General features: G+C 41.5%; 2 protein-coding genes across 2 annotated transcripts in view; one reads left to right on the plus strand and one right to left on the minus strand.

Annotated features, from left to right (window-relative positions):
• NME7 (NME/NM23 family member 7) overlaps positions 1 to 15,597 on the plus strand; it is a 1,612,386-nt gene extending 1,596,789 nt beyond the window's left edge. Inside the window, exon 12 of the mRNA XM_044071838.1 lies at positions 15,316 to 15,597. Within this exon, the coding sequence (XP_043927773.1) occupies positions 15,316 to 15,348 (33 nt within the window). The 3' untranslated portion in view covers positions 15,349 to 15,597. The remainder of the gene's footprint in view (positions 1 to 15,315) is intronic.
• The window catches only part of ATP1B1 (ATPase Na+/K+ transporting subunit beta 1), a 367,918-nt gene continuing 361,321 nt past the window's right edge, over positions 15,422 to 22,018 (minus strand). Inside the window, exon 6 of the mRNA XM_044072355.1 lies at positions 15,422 to 16,680. Coding sequence (XP_043928290.1) covers positions 16,414 to 16,680 — 267 coding nt within the window. The 3' untranslated portion in view covers positions 15,422 to 16,413. The remainder of the gene's footprint in view (positions 16,681 to 22,018) is intronic.

Below are 22,018 nucleotides of genomic sequence, written 5' to 3' on the forward strand. Positions count from 1 at the left end.
GCCTTCATCCATATGGACTTTCTTTCTGGGCCTTTGCTGAAAATAGGCACTGTCCTAGTCAGACTTTCCTTAAAAACAATTGTTAAATAAATAAGTATATGTATATATATATATATATATATATATAAAATATGAGAGAAAGAGGGATATACGTATACATGCATATTTATATATAACAGTATTATTTACAGCAAAACTTAATTTAACATAATGTATTTCCTTCTTTCCTACATACATTACAATTGATTTATAATTATTATGCTAGTTTACACTATGTACAACCCCCCTGCTATATCAATAGATGAGCAATAATTTCAGTGCTTTCTGGATTAGTGTAATTCTTTCCTTATCTTTTCTCTCTTGGAAGTACTCCATACATGAAATTACTTTTCTTTACCACTTCACTCCTCTTAATTCTTCTTATTAATACCATGTTCTAAATGTCCACTGTTCCTACTTTCCCTTTACTCGTTTTGTCAACCCATTCTTCTCTAGTTTGAGTTCTTTCTTTTTTATGCTTTCAACAGATTCTTCTATTTCTTCACAAGAAGGGGGCTGCTGTTTCTTTTTAGTAATTGGTTTTTGCTAACATAACCACTGATATTTACTCTCTTATTTGTGGTTCAGTCCCCAAGGATAACCAGTTTTTGTCAGTTATGTCCTGTCTCCTATTGTTATTAGGTGGTTTTCTACCTCTCACTTAAACAAGTCAAGTCTTGGAAACCCCCAGAATACATACAGCCAAATATCACTTTATCCTGTCTCACATTGCCAGCAACGGTCTTTGGTCCATGGAAAAAAAAATTTTAAGCTTGCTGGGATGTAGAAATAGCGATGTAAACATTGCCAGGCAGAAATTCTAAATCTTATTGATTTTGTTACATATTTGGGTAATCCTGTCATTTCCTCCCATGTTTTCTTATATTCCTTCTTTTAGCTCTACTTCCCATTTGTACTTTCTTCTGTAACTATATCACCTTTATATTTTCATCTTACCTGTTTTAGTGCTTTCACTATTAATCCCCTGTTCACTATACCTTTTAGGCTAATTCCATTTATTGCTTGTATTGTGCTGGGATGCAAGCTCTATCTGTTAATCTCCTGAGCTTCTCCGATCTCACTGCTATCCCTCTCTATTCCTATTCTGTTATCTTGGGAGAGCGATATTCATCCATTTGTTCTCCCCAATTCTTCAAGGTCCTATACTTAATACTTATTTCCAACATTTAACTTCTGTTCTCTGTGTTTTCAACCTCCACAATGATTTTTTATCCATCTACTTTGACACCACCTCTGAGGACTTGCATTTCCTTCCATAATTTTAATCCTGACTCCTTTACTAAATTTGTTACTGCTGTAGCAATTTCCCTTCAACCTCCACAATGACTTTTTATTCCTGTCTACTTTCACACCACCTCTGGGCACTTGCATTTCCTTCCATAATTTTAATCCTGATTCATTTACTAAATTTGTTACTGCTGTAGCCATTTCCCCCCAGTATTTGGCCTTCATGCTCACTATTTTCCATGAGATTATTTCTCACTTCTCAAACCTCTTATCTTCTCCCATATCATCTCCCTCCAATCTACCCTGTATGCTGTGCACATTATTCTCAGCAGTTTGTCTATCTGACATGTTTATAGTCTGCTACTTCTTGCACACCCAGACCTCCTTCATCTATTGCTGCCCTTATCACTTCCCAAGATATTATTGCCTCTACCCCTATTCCATTGCCAAAGCCCGGAACAATCTTCCCACAAAATATTAGAACAGTTACCAACTTTCTCTCATTTGAAAATGTATTGAATGTATTCTTAATCAAAGCATGGCTCTGATCATGCTCTAATCCCACTTAATACTCTGTCCCTTCAAATTAATCTCTTCAGTAACCTTTGCTCCTCACTATACTTTTAACTATATTCACTCCATCCTACTTCTGTTTTTCTTTTCTACATATGTCTTACCTCTTTGAAACCCCTTTCTCTCCCTCCATTCACACACCAAATACTCTTTTGCACACTTCATATTTCTCTGCTACACTCTCTCAACTTCTCTCCTGTGCTTCTAGTGTTTAGTTGTCCTTTTTCCCCTTTCTGAAAATCAATTTGTCGTAAAATTCCCCCCTGTAACCTTGTAATTATCTGACATATCTCTTCCTTTGCCTCTTATATTTCAGTTTTCAGCATGCATATGTTATATTATACATGTATTTATACATTCTGCAGTAATAATTTACCTTGGAGCTTTTATCCACAGGCCTCTGCTGAAAATGGGATCTTTGGACCCCAGTCTGACTTTCCTGGTAAAGACATGTCAAGTAAATAAATACATAAGTAAAAATATAAATAGTCTTGCAAACCCAGAATTACAACAGCAAACTGCCTAGTGAATAATTTAATTTTCAAACAGCATCCATACCATTGCTTAACCACTTGATTTGACCCTGCTGGAGTAGTAGTAGTAGTAGTAGTAATAAAAATAATAACAATGGTAACATTAATGTATTTTGATTGCACAGAAACAGTAGTCACATCTTGTATTCCAGTTCATTTCACCCACATAAGCATTATTCCTGCAAAGTTAGAATTAGAACAGCAAACAGCAAGGCCAAGCATTTCACCCACAGACAACCCCCATATCCACTGCCTACCAACAACAACTGGTCTGACACTGCCAGGATAAAAATGGTTAATGTAATGTATTGTAGCACACACAAACAATAAAAGCAATCTCTATTCCACAGTTTCACCCAAATACACATTAGTTCTTTAATGTCAGAATTACAACAGCAAACAGCAAGGCAAACAATTTCATGTACAGACAGTTAACATCCCCATTGTATGCTGACAGTATTTGATCTGAGTCTACCATATTTAAAAAAAAAGATAATGATTACATTTATATATTTCTTTACATACACAGTAGTCACAAAATACAGTTCGGTGCACTTAGCATAAAAGTAGATGTTCGAGTGTATTCCCTGTTGCAGTCATCACTTGTGGGCTATCCCTGCTGGGTAGCTCTTGGCAGGGCTGAATACCAGAGTAAAGTGCTTCCCTCCTGCATCGGCTCTCTGGTGTCTGAAGCTGACATCAGGTCATCAGGGCTATAAAATGAGGCAGCTGACACCATTACATCAGTTTTACTTGCCCCCAATAGGTAGGAGTCCCCAAGAAAGAGAAAAAAGGGGCGATGGTGGGATGTTAACAGGATTGCAACAGTGAATACACTCGAACATCTACATTTATGGTAAGTGTACACAACTGTACTATGTTTTTTTTTGTTTCACTGTTGCAGTCATCACTTGTGGGAAGATTCCCAAAGCTGAGAAACAGGGTGGAGGGAAGGAGCAAAACTCCACGGTTGTACTATTTCAAGGGGATGCAAGCATGCCCTTCAGGACTGCAGATGCAAAGCCTGCCCTAGTTTTGGAGATGGGTGTCCAGGTAGCAGCTTCCAAAATATCCTTAGTTGGAACCCCTGCCAGGAAGACAGTGGAAGTAGAGGCTGCCCTAGGGAAATTTGATCTGATGGCTTTGGGAGGACTTTTTCCATGAAAGGAATAGCAGAAATGGATGCAATGTGAGATCCATTTAGAAATGGTCTGTTTGTATATGGGTTTTGCCTCTGCCCCAAGAGTGAAAGAGACCAGTAGCTGGTCAGATTTTCTGAATGACTTGGTCCTATCCAGGTAATATCTCAATTGTTTGTGCATATCCAGGGTATGCAAAATTTTTCCCCTTTATTATGTGGGTTGGGAAAGAAGGTAGGGAGATGGATGGCCTGTTTGAGGGTAAAATTCGAAAGCACCTTAGACATAAAGGAGGAGTTGGTCCTAACAGACACCCTGTCAGCATGGAAAATGATGAAGTGCTCAGTGTCCATAAGGGCCTGAAGCTCAGAACCTCTCTTGGCTGAAGGAATGGCCAGCAAGAAGGCAGTTTTCCAAGAAAGGTACTTCAGGTCCGCTGAAGCAGCTGGCTCAAAAGGAGGCAAATTCAATTTTTCCAGGACAATGTTTAGATCCCAAGCTTGGGTAGATGGCCTTCTAGGTGGTCTGATGTGGGCCATTCCCCTAAGGAGCTGCTTTAACAGGTGGTGAGAAAATATGGGATGATCCGACTGGATATAGGCAGAGATAGCAGAGGCATGTATCTTGATGGAGGAGTATGACAATCCCTTTTCTAGGAGCTCTGCCAGGTAGTCCAGAACCAATGCCAGACTGGCATGGGTGCTGTTAACACCCTTGCTCTGGCACCAGATAGCAAATCTTTTCCATTTGGCGGAGTAGGATTTTCTGGTGCTGGGCCTTCTGGCCTCCTTAATAATATTTAAAACCTGTCTGCTTAAGGCTGTATTGTTATCCACCTTTGGGGTATAAGCCGTGTGGAAAGGTTTGGATGCAATACCGTCCCTTTCTCCAGAGCTAGAAGGTTTGCTGTGAGAGGCAGGTGCATGGGAGGCTCTTTGGCCAGAATGAGGATTAAGGGGTACTAGTGCTGTCTGGGCCAGTCTGGAACAATGAGAATAGCCTTTGGCCCTTGCTCCCTGATCTTGAGAAGTACCCTTGGAATCGAGCGCAGGGGAGGGAATGCATACACAAACAGGTTTCCCCAGTGGAAGGAGAAGGCGTCCACCCTCCATGCTTCTGGATGGAACCCTCTGGAGTAGAACCTGGTTAGCTGGTGGTTCTCTGTATTTGCGAGAAGGTCTATGCCCAGGTTCCCCCAGTTTTGCCTGACGTTCAGAAAGGTACCCCTCTGCAGCTGCCACTTGAGATCCAGGAGGCTTCTGCTTAACTGGTCTGCCAAGGTGTTCTGTTTTCTTGGTATATACTGAGATATCAGATCCAGTCCCAGATTTGAGGCTGACTGCCACATTTGCATAGCTAAGCGACACAGGTGGTAGAAGTGAGTGCCCCCCTGCTTGTTGATGTACCACATTACTAATGTGTTGCCTGTCTTGATTAAGAGTACGCCTGGTCTCAGGTGATCCTTGAAAGCTAGGGTTGCCCTGTGCACCACCAGCATTTCTTTTAGGTTGATATGGAGGCCCTGAACCTCCTGTTCCCAAATGCCCTGAGTGCACATACTTCCTCGGTGTGCCCTCCCAGGCCATGTCTGAAGTGTCTGTGGTGATGGTCTGGCCCTTGGGAGGAGTGATGAAGGGTAGACCCTTGTTCAGGGTACATGCCTCTGCCCACCATAGGAGCCCCTTCTTTAAGCAAGGAATCAGGGGCAGCTGGTGTTCCAGTAACTGTGAGTGTTGGCACCAAAGGTTAATGAGGTACCATTGTAGTTTCCTCATGTGCAGTCTGTCTAGGGGTACCAAGAGGATGCAGTAGGATATGTATCCCAGCACCTGCAGGAATTTCCTTGCTGTGAGGTGTGTCCTGTAGGCCAGCTGTGAAAAGTAAGTGGGAGGAAGCTCTGCTTCTGTGGAGGGAGGGAGGGAGGCTGGTTTGTGTTGATGTGTCCAGCAGAGCTCCCAGGAAGGTTAACCTTCTTGTGGGGTGAATTTGGGACTTCTCCAGGATGATTGTGAATCCCAGGGAGGTTAGTAGACTGAAAAAAGGTAAGGTCCTGCAGGAGTCTTTCCTTGTTGTCTGCCTAGATGAGGCAGTTGTCCAGGTAGTGATAAATCTGTATGCCCTTTTGTTTGCAAAAGGCAATGACAGGGGCCAGGCACTTGGTAAAGACTCTGGGAGCAGTAGATAAACCAAAGGGCAGAGCAGAGAACTGAAAGTGTTCTGACCCTGCTCTGAAGCACAGGAGACTCCTGCAGGACTTCATTATGGGGGATATGGAGATAGGCATCCTTCAGAACTAGTGTAACTAGCCAAGCACGTGGTATCAGCATTGGCAAAAGGTTGTGTATGGTCAGCATTTTGAATTTTGGGACCAGGAGGGACAGATTCAGAATGGATAGGTTGAGAATAGGTCGCCATGTGCCCTCCTTTCTGGGTAGTAGGAACAGTCTGGAATAAACCCTTTTCTGGTCTGTTCCTTTGGTACTGGTTCCACGGCAGCTTGGGCACAAAGCTTTTGGATCTGGTGGATTGCCTCTGCCCTCTGATTTCCTGGTACAGCCAGGAAACCTGAATATCTGGGGTTTTTTTTGAAAGAGAATCTGTACCCGCTGGTAATAATTTTTAGGACCCATAGATCTGAGGTGATGGCTTGCCAATTCTCTAGGAAGAGGGAAGGTCTTCCTCTTAGTCTGTCTGGGGGATGGGGGGCAGAGGGGAGAGGAGAGAGTCATTGAGAGTCCTTGGAGAAGGGAATGGGCTTAGAACTCTCTTGTCTAGATCTCTGTTGGCGCTGTAAGAGGTGCCTAGAAGACCTGTCCCTGCACCCCTTCCTCTGCACAGGTTTTGTTTGGGTAGGAAAGTACCAATGCTTTGTGGGGAAGTTCCTACTGAACCTGGGAGGCTGTACCTGCAAAAAATCCATCACAGTCTGCATAGACTTGGCCTTGTCTCCTCAGCTTTACTTCCGAACAGCTGGTCCTTGTCCATAGGGGCGTCTAATAACTTGGACTTTACCTGGTCAGGCAATGGTTGTTCCCTTAACCAGGCATACCTTCTGATCACTGAGCCAGATACTGTAGCCCTGCTAGAAGCTTCCAAGGCATCAAACCCACAATGCAGGGAATGCTTGGCTACCTGGGAGGTAGAAAGTATAAGATCCGTTAGTTCTCTGGTTGTACTGCTGTCTGGTAGGGTGGACATTTTTTTTGCTTTAATAATTCCAGCACATTTTGTTGGTATTTGAGCATATGAAATTGACAATTCAGAGCTCTAATGGCTAAAGTAGCTGAAGTGTAGACCTTCTTTTCTCGTCTAAGGCTCTGCTCTCTTTAGAAGTTGGATGGGGGGGTTTGAGGAGCTAGCCCTAGCCCCCTTAGGACCCTGACTAATGAGGGTTTTTAAAAAAGATACTTGTGGGTGTCTTGCATCCAATGTGTCTGGCTTCCTGGGGGCAGGGGGACAGTGTCCGGGGTGAGTGCAGATTCCAAGACGACGTCCTCCACCACATCCAGGATTGGGTGAATGGCCAAAGGCTTGTGCTGTGGCAGGTCAAGGAACTCTCTTAGTCTCTTCTTTGACTGAGAGTAATCCTGTGCCTTCCAGTGAAATTGTTCCCTGACGGAATTTAAAGTTTCTCTGAAAGAGAGGTCCTCAGGTGGGGAGGCAGAGGGAAAGGGGTCCTCAGCATCAGAATTCGCAAATGCTGCAAAAGGCTGCTCTTTAGTGTCTGATTCTTCTAGTTCAGACCCTTCTGACTCCTGGTCATAAAGAGTCTCAGGGGAAGTGTCCCTCTTCCTTTTGGCTGGGGTGGCTTGGGTAGGCTGGCTTCCTCTTATCAGAGTGATTAAATCCTCTGCTATTCTGAGCAGCTGCTGCGACTGTGTGGCAGGCTGGGTGGAAGGAAGTTGGTTACTAAGCGCCTGGGAAGGGGTCTTTTTAGGAGTAGTCCCAGTCTTGGGCCTCATAGATTCAATGGCCTTATGCAAGGTTAGTTTAACCGGCGGCGTGGTCATCGGTCTCTGCCTGACGTCATTCGTTGGTACTGCCTCTATGAAAGCCGGTGCCTGCAAAGCGGCTCCGGACCCGACTGAAGGCCAACATACCGGCAGGAGAAGATGGACCCAGCAGCATACCGGACTCCAAACAGGTCTCTGTAGAGGCCTGCGACAGTTCCTCGGCTGGCGTCAAGGGCTGCCTAGGCACCTCACTGAGTTCAGCTATTCTAATGGATGGAAGGCTAGCTGACTTCAGATCAGAATCGTCAGAAGGCATAACTCTCTGAGGCCTATCCTTTTCCTTATCTTTCTTTTTTGGCATTTTAACAGCAGCCTGATGGACAGACGCCATTTAGCTGTGAGAAATACTCTCTCTGAAGTGTCTAGCTACAATTTCAGCCCTTCTCCTAATAGTCCTAGCATTAAACAGAGCACAGAACCAACATCCGGGGAAGTCGTGGTCTAGGCCTAGACAGGTGACGCACAGGGTATGAAAGTCTTGGTGTAGGATCTGTTTTCCACAAAGGTGAGAATTATTAACTTTCTCTGACATCAGTTATATATATGAAAAGGTTCCCCAACTGGGTAATGAGCTTTAGACAATTACTCCCTCACTAGCAACAGCCGACCAATGCACTCATGAACTGCTTCTGCTTCGGGCTCCACGGCAATAAAAACTGATATAATGGTGTTGGCTGCCTCATTTTACAGCCCTGACAACATGACGTCAGCTTCAGACACCAGACAGCCGACGCAGGAGGGAAACACTTTACCTTGGTATTCGGGCCAGCCAAGGGCTACCCAGCAGGGATAACCCATAAGTGATGCCTGCAACAGTGAAACATGAAGAACATCACTTATTCCATCTTGCTTCACCTAAAACAACTGTAGTCCTGCAAAGCCAGCATCAAACGCAGGGCCAGTCATTTCATCCACAGACAGCTACCATATCCATTCCATAACAAGAGTATCTGGTGTGATCCTCTCAGGATATATATATATATATATATATATATATATATATATATATATATATATAAAATCACATTGATGTATTTTTTGGTCCAAAGAAAGAACATTCAGAGCTTGTTCTCCAGCATGATTCACCCAAATACAACTTTGCCTTCCAATCCAGAATTATAACAGCAAATAATAGGCCCAGTCCTTTCATCTGCAGATAACCCTACACAAATTGCATGACCACAGCACTTGGTTTGACACTGCCAGGATAAAAATAATTACATTATGGTCTCTGTTAATTAAAAATACATTAATTACAGGTGGTATTCCAGCTTGCTTCACCCAGTTATGTGTTAGCCCTGCAAAGTTGTAATTACAACAGCACACAGCAGGGATAGTCATTTTATAAACAAACAACCCCCATACCCTTTGCCGCTCCACAGCAACTGGTTTGACCCTGCCAAGTTAAAAAATGCTTACTTTGATGTATTTTTCTCTCATATAAGCATTAGCTATGACTTCTATTCCACCTTGTTTCACACAAATACATACAAGTCCTGCAAAGCCAGAATTAAAACAGCAAAGCCAGTAATTTTATCCACAGACAGCCCCCATCTCTACTTTCTAAGCACAATATCTGGTTTAAGACCGACATGTTAAAAAAAGAAAATTATTTCATTAGCCACTTTTTTCACGTAGACAGTAGTCACAACTTGTATTCAATCTTGCTTCACCGAAATACACATTAGTCCAGCAAAACCACAATTACATTAGCAAACAGCGCAACAGTAATTTTTCCCATAAACAGAATCCATATCCAGTGCTGAACATCTGGTTTGACTCTGCAAGGATAAAAGATATTAATACTGGTCACATTAATATATACCCCCTTGGACACTTATCACTTAAAAATGGACACATCTGTCAAAATGCTGCCCAATAAATTTAATTGACATTTTCAGCATTTCCCCCTAAATCTATTAAACATACTGTTTTTAGATTAGCATTATTGTACCTGTTGTTAAATGCATTCATTTACACAGCTGTAGACATAATATGATCTAAAAAAAATGTTGATTTGATGCTCAGAAAAAAAATGTACAAAGAGTAACAATGATTTTGCCTGGCCACACCCTTGAGAAGACCCATTGACTCACATATGCTGAGGCACTTAAATGCAATCTACCTAAACCCCAAAGACCTCCTAGATGAAGTACGCATAACAAACTTCCTCAGCAACCCGTGAATGCACTGTTTTAAAACACCCACATCAACACATACAGCCACATTTCATGGAGCCTCTATTTCTAAGCCTATAAGCCAAGCCACCACAGAATCCAACATTCTAGTTATTGAAGACTCCATTATGAGACTCACTGATGTCCCTTTCACCAGGCTGAGTAAGGAGAAAGTCACGGTCAGTTGCTTATCAGGGGCCAGGATCCACCACATTAAGCATGCACTCAGGTCATTGGACCACAAGTACCAGTATGACTCAGCCACAGTCCATGTGGGTGTAAATGACCTGAGACATAACATCCCTAGACTGTATGAAGAGCGACATCATGCAGCTCTCGAATATGTGTCCCAGGCTGATATGAGCCTAGCACCGAGCAACATTTTGCCTTCTACAAGGCGGATACCACAATATGAACAAAAGATGGCTAACTTTAATAATTGTCTTAGCTTCTGGTGTCATTCTAAAGGGGTGCAATATTTCCCAGCATGGAAGGAGCTACTACACAGCCAGGGACTAAGGGTGGAAGTGTCTCGATTTACATAAAAAATAAATATACCTCAAGGCTGGTCAAACAGGAAAATTCACTTGAGTTTCTCCACATTCAAATTACCATAGGCAAACTCCAGTACCACTTGCTTGCAAGCTATAGGTCCCCCTTTGTGACCCAGAAAACCCATACCATGTACTTAAACTTATTGGAAACACTCACCATCTAACCTAATACCATATTCATGGGCAACTGTAATTACACCACTGTTAACTTTGAATCATATATGACACCAAATGTACAGATACAGAGATTCCTGGATTTTGTAAACACAAACTCCCTGGACCAGACTGTCAATACACCAACAAGGGGTGCAACCATACAGGATCTCGTCCTCAGTAATGCTTGGGTAATGTCTTCTCTGGCAACATCAGACCACAAAATGGTCTCCTTTGAAGTAAAAAGAAAACGTGGAATCCCAGCTAACCCTGGAATATTCAGGAACTACTCTGGTTCATAGGTGTTTACTAGGATAACGACCACAGGGGCCTTTTTAAGCCTAGTCATGCATCCCAAATCTCTGACAAGTTCTGATACCCTTGATAAATGTAAGCATGGGCCTGAGAGAGTAACCATTTACAGGTTACCTGTTTGCATTAGAGACATAGCTGCCAAACCAAGGATGACTTCCCGGTTCCCTATCCAATTTTCAAGTTGCACTTGAATTATGTTAGGGAGGAACTCTGCTTCACATGGATGGGGAGCCTGCTCTGTAGACGGGATAGTTTCTGGGATACATACCTAGCTGTCCAGCAGGTCCTATTTATATCACAGGCAAGTTTTAAGTCTTTAGAATGGGTAATTCTCGTCCTGTTTGTTTTGTGGATATGCAGGAGGTCGTTCAGAGTGGGGTCTGACAATGTCCTGTATGCCAGGCATAGATCTCGCCTCAAAAGTCTGTAGGAGACAGAATACAGGGATAGGGCCTTGAGACGGTCTGCATAGGATATATTACTTGCACCCTGGATTCTTTTAGTGTGGAACATCTGTGGACATTCAGTTGTTGGATAAGTCTGGTTAGGTACATACCAAAGAGTGCATTGTATTCAATGATAGGTCTGATGAATGCCAAATACAGTGGAACAATGACTTTCCTTGGTCTTAGCTGCCATAACTTTGTTTATAAGTTGTGCAACATAGAATGATTTCCTCACTACTGTAGACACAGGATGAACAAAGGCTAGATTACTATCTACAATATGTGTGTTCCTAAGTCCCTGACTACTGGGTCAACTCTAAGGGGTGTGTTGTCAATATGATAGTTACCAGGGATGGATGACTTCCCAAAGGATATTATGCATTTCTTGGCATTTACATTTAGTCCATGGCTCTGGCACCAGTTATTTGTCTGTGTCAGCCCCTTCTGGTAAACATTTGTGTCGGTGTGAGACTCAGTGATAGCTCCTAATTTACAGTCATCTGCAGATTGTCAAAGACCACCGATATTGGCCTTAACTTCTGAGAAGTAAATGCCAAAAAGGACTGGTCCAAGGACTCCACTTGTGACTGGCCTCTTTGTAGAGGTGGACTCCCCAATTCTAGCTTCCTGAGTCCCGTGAGCCAGATGGCTATCCACCAGGTGACAAACTGGCTTGTATCTAACCTCTTGAGTTTGTCAACAATGCCCAGGTGGGGGTATTGTGTCTAATTTCTTGGCCAGGTCAAGGTAGGCAGTGTGAACGATTTTGCCCTCATCCATTGCTTTGATGACCTTCTCAAAGAAGTCCACCAGCTTGAGTAAGCATGATCTACCCTTGACAAAACCAAACTGGGTTGGGTCCAGTGTCTGGAGGTTTACTATATCTCTATTGATCATCTCTATGATAATTCTTTCCATGGCTTTACATATGACTAGCGAGACATATGGTTCTGTAGTTTCTAGGGTTTGTAGATGGCCCACCTTTGTGCAGTGGGATGATTGTTGCCTTTCTCCATTCATGAGGCACGAAGCCTGTTTGGAGGTTACAGTTAAATAGTAATTCCAGAGGGCCTGATAGGTCAAGTTTCATGCTATTTAGAAGGCATCCTGGGATACTGTCTTGGCCCATTGATGCAGTGTTCTTGGTCTTAGAGAGAGCATTAAGGACCTGTTCCCTAGTGATAGTAGGGGGAGTTATATTTGATGATGTTTCCCAAGGGAAGGTTGAGGGGTAAAGCTGGAGCTGAATTTATCAGCCAAGAGGTTTGCTATATCTTCTGGCTCAGTATAGGTGGCTCTATTTACAATGAGCTCTGCACACAGTTGTGTATTGCCTTTGAAGTTGTGAACATAGCTAAAGAATGCTATTGGGTTGTTTGGAAGCCAGGAAAGTCTTTTTTTTTCATAGAATGGGTACAGTGTGCTGCTGGCATGGTGCATTTTTTTTTAAATTAGTAAAAAGAAATGCATGTGTGTGCATTCTTATATGGGACATTCTGTGAAATTATAAGTAGTACGATGGATCATTTCAGTTGTGTACAGTATTGTACTGCAGGCAATGTAGCAAACAGTCACTACAGTTTATACCTGCCTGCACAAAGTGCTTTAGCACTCCTGTTTTAGTTAAAAAAGCATTGTTTTGTGCACACCTTGCCTTCACCAACCGATACAATGCTCAGACCTTTATTGTTTTTACTTTCAACTGAAGCAATATGCTGCAATGTAGCAAACATTTGTTACAGTTTAGACCATACAGGGAGTGCTACGGTGCTGAAGTTTGACTGCAGATGCAATACCGGTGATTAAAGATCGGTTGATCCCTGATCCCCCAATGCACACACCTTGTGCCTGGGGCATATCATCATTCCCTTTGGCACAAAAAATGTCCCCTCACACCATCAAATCAACAATAGTACCCTATGTACCCATGAAGTGGTAAGGGACCTGGGATCACAAGTTGACTGAGACCTTAACTTTGACCACCATGTGTCTAGTAAAGAAAGCTTTCTACTTAGCACACTAGATTAATAAAGGCATCGACTCAGGAGCAAAAGCAGTATAATCCCCCCCCCTATACTTGGCATTTATCCAGACCATAATTGAGTACAACACCTCATTTGGCATGTACTGTACTAAGCACCTGCAGCAATTAGAGAGCCCTCAGAGGTTTTTAGCAAAGATCAAGGGGGTCCAGCATGTGCCTTACACAGACTAAATCCCTGTCACTATATGCCGTACCGTATAGACTTCTTAAGGAAGACTTATGCCTGGCCTACAGAGCAATCTAAGACCCAAACCTAATGAACATGCTGCATATCTGTAAATCAAACAAGACTAGGGCTTACCCTTTCCAGGGACCTAAATATAGACTGCGACTTAAATCTGCCATTTATCTCCCAGCGACTGCTGTGTCTTTGAAACAAGCTACCAGTTCAAGTGAAACAGAGCACCTCGATGACACTGAACAAGAGAAGCCTGGATGAGGCACTGTAAATTTTTACCAGGGATAGAGCCCACAACCCTCCTGGACATGGGCAGTCATCACTAAATGCAGACTTGCATACTGACTAGCATTTCTATGGTATTACATTGGGATGAAATGGCTAGGCTTAAAATGATCTCCGGGTCAACAGCCTAGTAATCTCCTATGATCCAATGAACAGTCTAAATTAACAAACACAATCAAGGAACCTTACTGCGTGTAAGTTTCAGGTAGTATTATCTAGCTTGTGTAAATTACCTGAAAAAGCAGTGCCTCATCAGGTAATAATGATATAAATAAGAACCAATCTGTTGTGGTATGTAAATATTTAAGCTCATTGTTCCAGGGAAAATGTTGTCTCTTTCGGCTTTTCCCGGTTAGGGGTCGCCACAGCGGAACTCGGGTCCGCTAATGATTGGTAGTTGATTTTTAAGTGCCGAGTTACCAGCCCTGATGCACAACCTTCAACGAAGGTACGCCCAATCACGCATGTCTCCACGCAGAAGACGCTCTAGCTGTGAATCGAACCGGACAGCGCATTACTGTGAAGCGACAATGCTACCACAGCTCCACCACCACGGTTATAAGATGGCAAATGTCATATTAAAGGTTCTTTGATTTTTTTGTGGCTAAAACATTTCATTACTTACAAAGACTTGCATGTCAATGTGTAATGCGTCTGTTCAGTACATCTCCTTCAAAACTGTGGAAAATGAAATGCAAACTAAACCATCAGTTGACACTGGATTAAGTTTTATGCCAATTTCCTTCATTGATGGTGATAATTTCCACAGGATGAAATATAATTAATTTAATTAGTGAGACACCTATGGAAGAGCACACACTGCTTTTTCAGCGATTTATTCCAAAATAAAATGTATATGGGGGAAACACTGACATAAGATATATTATGAACACCCACTGGCTTACTACATGTTGTGACATGCCTTGTTACCATGTTACTGTTTGTGTGACAGGACTGGAAGATAGACTGCAGCGAACACTTAATGGTTTTGAATGCTTCTTAGTCAAAACACTAATGTATCGAAGTGCTTCCTTGTCAAAGTGGGGCAACAATCTCTTGTTGAAATGAACTATCGATGAATAGCACGGTTGTAGTGTTGCAATTTTCCTCTTGGTTGTGTGACCATGGAGTTAAGTAAGAAGTGTGACAGTCCTTCCATGATTTTTTCCCTGTAGTTTAGTGTTCACTGGTTTGCTACATTGTTCCAAGCACTTAGCTTACATTTGTGTATTTTATTCTTTTGTGTGATGTTGGTGTCAGTGGCAGTGTACTGCAACTTTGATGAACTTTTCCTGTAGTGTAAATAATGCCCTGCCATTGATCTGGCAATCAGTATATTAACATGAATCCATACTACATGCTGATTAGTAGCACATAGTCTCCATTTACTGGATGGGACTCCTAATTAAACACACAGCTAAAAAAAAAGTTTCCACTTGTCCTCAGTGGGTAAAATGCTTCCCTTGATGGCGCAGCACCACCAGTTCAGTCTAGTATTTGTTGTACTTGTATTTTGAGCAACAAATCCTTGTATCAGTCATAGTTATGCAAGTTCAGTTTATGAAATTGCTTTGCATTTCAGTGCTTGTTAAACATAACCTCTTGTGTCAACTTTCAGGTCCAGTACTTTTTCAAGATTCTGGATGGGTAAAGAAACTGGAAAAGTAATGATACAGAGAACACGCAGATGATTAACCAGCAAGAAATAAAGTAACTCTACAAAGTGAATGTTAACGCCTTTATTTTGTTTTACCTGGATAAATGTACAGATGACAAGAGATCTATATTCCTGACATAACACAAGTTGACATTTTCATGGTCCAATACCAGTGGACTATGTGTAGTAGGTTACTGCACTGTTTTATTAACTTCAAATAAAGATTTAGACAACATGTTCAGACAAGTGACTTTGGTTTCTTTTTATACATAAAACTTTACAACTGCATAAATATAAAATTCTTCCACCATGAAATGTTTAAAACATTCACAAAGACATCATGATGTCTCAAAAAAAAAAATACATACAACAGCAAAAAAAAAAAAAATCATTGCCACAATGTGACAGACTGACCCAAATCTCACAAACAACTTTAGAAATGTACAGAAGAACAGAAAAAAAAAGTTGAGCAGTACGTGAAAATATAAAGTTAATTCATACTTCTGCACTGAAGAGAGATAAATGGAACAAAATAAATTGTTCACTCTTCCCAAATATAAAAAGAAAACTCCCCAGGAGTGCTATAGAGTGTTTATAGTGGGTCTTAAACTGCATGTATGGTGCACCTGTTTTACTCTTCATAAAGTATTTACATCTTAAATGAAAAGAAAAAAATCTAAATCCTTACGTTAAAAACACACACAATGTGATTAGAAAAATGGACCAGTGTGCAACTATTGTACTTTACACTCAAAAAAAAAATATATATATAAAATAAGAGCAACACTCAAGGGGCAAATGCACTACTTGCTACAAAGGGATGGAATCATAATTTACAGTAAAAATGGACATCTCAAAGGTTCTTGTAACCCTTTACAGAAGAATAAATATTTTCTGCTATTGCTACAATTAAATTTACAGTCTAATTTAGTTAAATGCAGAAAGCTAGAAGCGTACAGATTTAGTGTAGGTCCCGTACGTACAGTATTTCAGTTTTTGTTCAAGATTAGCAGTTTTTTCTCCTTCTTTGAAGTAGAAAGGCAAGACATTCCTTTAATATCATGAGTTCTTTATTTCAATTTTTACATCAAAACGTCCCAGAAAGCGATCCTTCTCACTGTATCTGATATTTTCAGCGTAGGCCTTGCACTCAATACGCATTTCCATGTTTCTCGTTATATTAATGAACTGTACAGCCAGAAGGGGCTGGAGGTAATTTGCATGCAGCTGTTTACCATAATATGGGTAGTACTGAAGAGGAAATCCAGCATATCCACCTAATCCATAAAATTCAACTGGTCCAAGATTATCTGCTTCTTCTTCTCTCTGAAATGAAAGAAAATACACACATACATTTGTTATCAAACTTGACACTCTTTTGTAATGTAACAGTTCTTCATATTAAAAAATGGTTTGTCTTTAGGAAAGAAATCAAGCTATTTAGTTGCAAAACATTGTAAGATTCGACTGTTGATGTAGTCTGAAATTCTGTACTGTAAAGCATTTTTTTTTGGGGGGGGGGGGGGTCCAGGAGAGGATACAACTTGGACTGCGACAATGGAAATACGTGATACAATACCATCATCGCAGAATGGCTGTAAGCTTAGTTTTTCCAAAGTACTTAAAGTAGAAACTAACACAAATCATTCATCTTTTCTTACACTAAAAACACAGGAGTGAATATATTAAATATATAAATTACAGAGAGAGAGAGGGGTGTGTGTGAGTGCAACAGAGACAGAGACATCAGGTAAATAGAGGGAAGGAGGACATGCAGCAAGAAACACACTGAACCAGTAGTCAAACTGTTGCATTAGTTACAAGGCTTTGGGATGCAGACAACAATGGAATAAAGCCTAGACCCTCCAAATGACTGTACCATTTCTTTTTATGCAATTCATAAATAGACCGCTAAGTGCAACTTGTCTACTTACATTTTCAACTATGTTCTGATATATCAAGGTTGGTCCCAATACCACTTTTTTTTAAACCACAACCAAGGCTCACTGTAGAGCTTGTATAAAAAAATGCACAAGTAAGACAAAGAGGGCAAGGAGAAAATGCATCAAACTCCCTGAACCAAGACACAAATAACCTGCTATATTACATAGAAGCTTAAGTGGAAGGGTGGCCTAATGGTTAAGGTGTTTGCCTTACAAACACAAAGTGCAGGGTTTGAGTCTCACAAGGGATAATTGGCTAGGCTTAAATGGCTCGCAAGGGCAGTTAGCTTAGTACTAATCTATGAACTAGGACGTGAACCATACTCTCCAGATTACTGCTTCAATTAACCATTAAATTATTCAAGCCATTGAGATTTGGCTTCCTTTTTGACAATTGCTTATGTATGTGTATTATATTTGGGAAAGATTGTGTTTTTGCACTTCATTACAATGAAATTCAAAATTCTTGGTTTTCTACAGCACCCCAACAAAAGGCAAAACAAATGCTGTGAAAGGAGTGGGTACATCCCTCTTACTCAAAAGACACTGGGACTGCTTAGCAATGCAGACCTCCCTGGATGCTTAGCACGTTCACCCACTAAGTGTACAGCTGTTCTCAGTTGCTGCATAAAGCACTGCCACAGTTCCTGATGGCTGTTTCTAAAAAAAAAAAAAAAAAAAAAAAAAAAAATATAGAAAAGCAGTAGTGATCCCCTTTTTTTCCAATATCTGGGTTTTTTTTTTGGTATTCTATTCAATTCCCAAGAGTTTTGTGGGGAGGCAGTTTTATAACATTTCTTGATTTTTTAAAATCATTTTCCCTGTATGAACTGGTATTTTTCTTTTTGTCAAAGCCTGTCATAATACTTTTAAACATTTCTATTGGTACACTTTTGTTTCAGAGGCTTTTGTAGCTTTATTACTAGTCTGTTTTTTCTTTAAGTAGTGTCTTAGTGAGACTTTCCTGCTGTTAACAATATGGTTGTTCCTTTTTTTTTCTTTATTGGAGATCTACATTCTTTAGGGTTGTTTCCTTTTGTTATAGGGGAAATTGTGCTAGTTCAGGTCTTTAACATTTTGTGGTGCTGTTACGGTCTAGAGATGGCTGCCATTGTGTTAAAACACAGCAAGATCTTTACAGGTGCCCCTGTGAACCAGAGTACCCTAACTCAGGACAGACATGAAAGGTGTGTATTTTAGGGGAAGCCTGTGCCCCCACAAAGTCTAACATTTGCACAGTTTTCTTCTTCATTGTTCCTATTCAGAAAAGGAGAACTGCAGTCACTGTCTGTTCAGTCCTTTGCAACATCTGATTCTGAAAGATCCTCTACTTCGGGTTTTTGACCAACTTCTTTCTCAGCCAAAAACCCTCTAAGCAAACTGTAATAGACTGTTTACAGGAAAAGTACCCAAGAGACATTGTATCTTCTTACTCAGTTTAAGACTTCTCCAGATGGCTTTAAAATAGTGAAACCCACATGCTAAAAGTTTCTTATTCAAACTGTGAAAAAATGTATATCCACTTACAAGCAGAGTTGCAAAGTTTGCATTTCCAGTTATCTCACAGGCCATTTCTCCCACTAGTTTGGACACCTCCCTCCCAAAGGTGATTGCTGGGACCTCAATACCAGTACCAGAGATGCAGAGTTGATGTCAGATACTAGCGGTGTCCAACTACAACTGTGAAAATGTTCTTAATGCCTTTCAGTTGGCCCAAAAAAATTTTTGAGGCTTCTCCTCCCATTCCAGGTTCTCAGGTGGGGATGGAGAATCTCTTGCTGCCTTTTCTCTCCATAGATGGCACTCAAAGGTTCCTCCCTGGTACTGGCTTCAGAGACTGTGTGGTTAGGTACATATCTGATACTGACACATCTACCCTTATCAACTGTCAATGCCTGTGTTGAGCTTGGCATGGACAACAGTAACACTGACATGCTGATGTTGGTGTCAACTCTGATACTAGTGTTTGGCTCTGTCCTTTTTCTCAAGGCTTCTCTGCTGACATTAGCCCCAGTACTTCTGGTGCCACTATTAGGATTTATTGTATTGGTACCAGTGACCTTCTCCATATTTACTTCAAGACCAATATTATTGTCTAGTGTTAACACCATAGTTCTATTCTGACTCCTGTGCCATGGAATGCCTCCTCAAAATAACCTCTACAGACTTCCCTTTCCCTCTAGAGTTGCTTGTTGTCAGCCACTGACCTTGCAGTTTCTTTTTTAGGAAAGAAGCACCTAAGCTCTTCAGTGGCTTCCCCATAACACTTTCTTCTTCCTGGAGAAGGTCTTCCACCTCATCTACTGGAAGCACAGATTCAGCCCCCCACGAGCACCTGCATTGGATGTTGAGGAGGAGAACACAAGATGCCATAGCACCTAGTTCTGAATAAAAAAATGCAGACCATCTTTTACATCCTCCCAGGGACTGGGCAGAGACTCTAAAACCAGATAAGTTATTGTCAGCAGTTGTCATCATAAATGCTTCAACACTCCAGAAGCCTGCAGTCCCCAATCAACATAAGGAGTCCACTGTGGCTGACTGCTTGAGGAAACATGTTTACGTACTCTCTACCTTTTGTCTTAGGGAGGTAGATTATTTGGCCCATATGGTAGGCTTTTTTTGAACTATATGTACTGAAATGATTCACAGCACTGACTGATGGATCAAAAAATCAGAAACTGAAAACCCAGCCTGCAGTAGTATCAAGAGTGGCCGTGGCTAACCTTCTAATGTAAGTACATATAATAAAGATAAGTGTCCATTACGGCAATGAAATTTGGCATAGTCTGCCATCAATGAATGACTTGGCGTACTCAACTTTGCACAGAATACCAAGGTGAATTTCTTGAATGCCCAATTTCAGGGACTATTTTTGTTTAGGCCTGAAAAAGTGAAATGTGCAGAATGTGAAGGGCAAAGAGCACTCTCCAATCCTCAGAAGTCCACTTTAGTTGTGATTCATGCATCAGCAAAACAGTCTAGAAAGATCACTCTTCCAATGACTGTATTTCTCAACAATCAGTCAGTCAGCATCCACCCATAGAGGACCACTAGCAGCCCTGATACCTTACCCAGATGCTCAGCTCTGTTCATTTACCTGTCTGGAAAGCAATCTCTCTGCACAAATAGGTGAGGATGGTTATATCCAGTGGTTACAGTGTACAGATTTTTCTGCCCCAGTTGACCTAATCTCTTTTCCTACAGATGTTCTATCCAGTCAAAAGAAAATGTCATGAGCCATTAAGCCTCCTAAACAAAACAGCCACCCAACAGATCAGAAAGTGTGTAGATTTTCCCATGGGTTCTCTTAACATCAAAAAGAAAAAGGTATTTTGGCCAATTCTGGATCTCTGTAACATAAATACACTTGCCTCAAAAGACACTTTCTGAATGGTCCTGGTTCACAAAATCTTTCCTTTTCTAATAAGAGGAGAGTGGATATGCTTTTTGGATCTCCATGTTGCCTACTGTCACATAAAAATCATCAAGGAATCCATGACATATCTGCATTTCAGAGTTACAGACAGCCATTACCAGTTCTTAATTTTGTCACTTGGTTTCCATCTCAGCCCTCAAGATGTTCACCAAATGCATGTCTGTGGTTGCACTGCAGTTGTCTGTGCATGGAGGCAGTGTTCCCATTATCCAAAAGACTTGCTCCTAGCTGCCCTGTTCCAAAAGTCACTTATTGTTGGACAGGAAATCTCTGATCAGACCGTTCCAATCTCTGGGAATAACACTGAATCCAGCAAAATCACATATACAGCCTGCTCAGTCGTGAGCATTCGTAGACTGCAGTCTTGACACCAAGTTATGCAGAGCAATACTCTCCACAGAATTCAGCTCCTTCAAGCAGGTTTATGTTCAACTACTTCCACAGCTTAGTATAAGACAGTGTACTTTAAAGTAACACCCATACCCATGATTATACATGCAAGATAGTATGAGTGTTCTCCAGTGGACTTTCATGCCCAGTGGTCCCAGGAAGCGGATCCTATGGAGTACCAAATCTGCGTGTCTCAGCTCTGCAAAATGCCATTTTTCATGGTGGATAGACACTGACAATGTTCTTTGTTTAGATCTCTGTTGCAGAAAGATCTGACATCCAGCCCAACTTCCACAGCTCAGAACCCTTCGACCTCCAGGTATGTGAAAGATGCCCTCCCCACTGGGGCATCAGTATGCTTCCAGTATAAGACAGGCATGCATTTCATTGTGAGAGGTTGTTGGACTGTTGCAGAGCACACAAAAAGATAAATATTCCGTGGGGAACATATTTCTCCTGTTTCTAATGACTCTTGTATAAACAATATGTTTACTTAAACCATAGTTCATGTTTGCCAACATTCTGTATTGTAGTGGACTGCATCAGGGATTCACTCAAAACCATTATAGGTATGCAATTGGGGACTAAGATTCTGGTACTTTCAGGGCTTTGGCTAGAAATTTCTAAGGGCTAAAAGGTCTGTGGTAAAGATTGCTTTACTGCAAGATATTTATTCTGCACTTCTGCTTTCTAAGCCAATTATTTAAGTAGGAGAAAATGTTGAATCACCACAACTGAAGCTGGGCTGCCTCTGCCAACATGCCTTTGGTGAACACCCTGTGAAAGATGGGGAGTCCAGATGGCAGACTGCAAACTGAAAATGACTAGCTCCCACTTGGAAGCACAGTATCCTCTTGGACTCCTTGGCCTTCAGGCCATGCAAGTATGTAGG

The sequence above is a fragment of the Protopterus annectens genome, chromosome 5.part0 (genome assembly GCF_019279795.1).
Source record: "Protopterus annectens isolate FY-2018-M chromosome 5.part0, PAN1.0, whole genome shotgun sequence".
Lineage (NCBI taxonomy): Eukaryota > Metazoa > Chordata > Ceratodontiformes > Protopteridae > Protopterus > Protopterus annectens.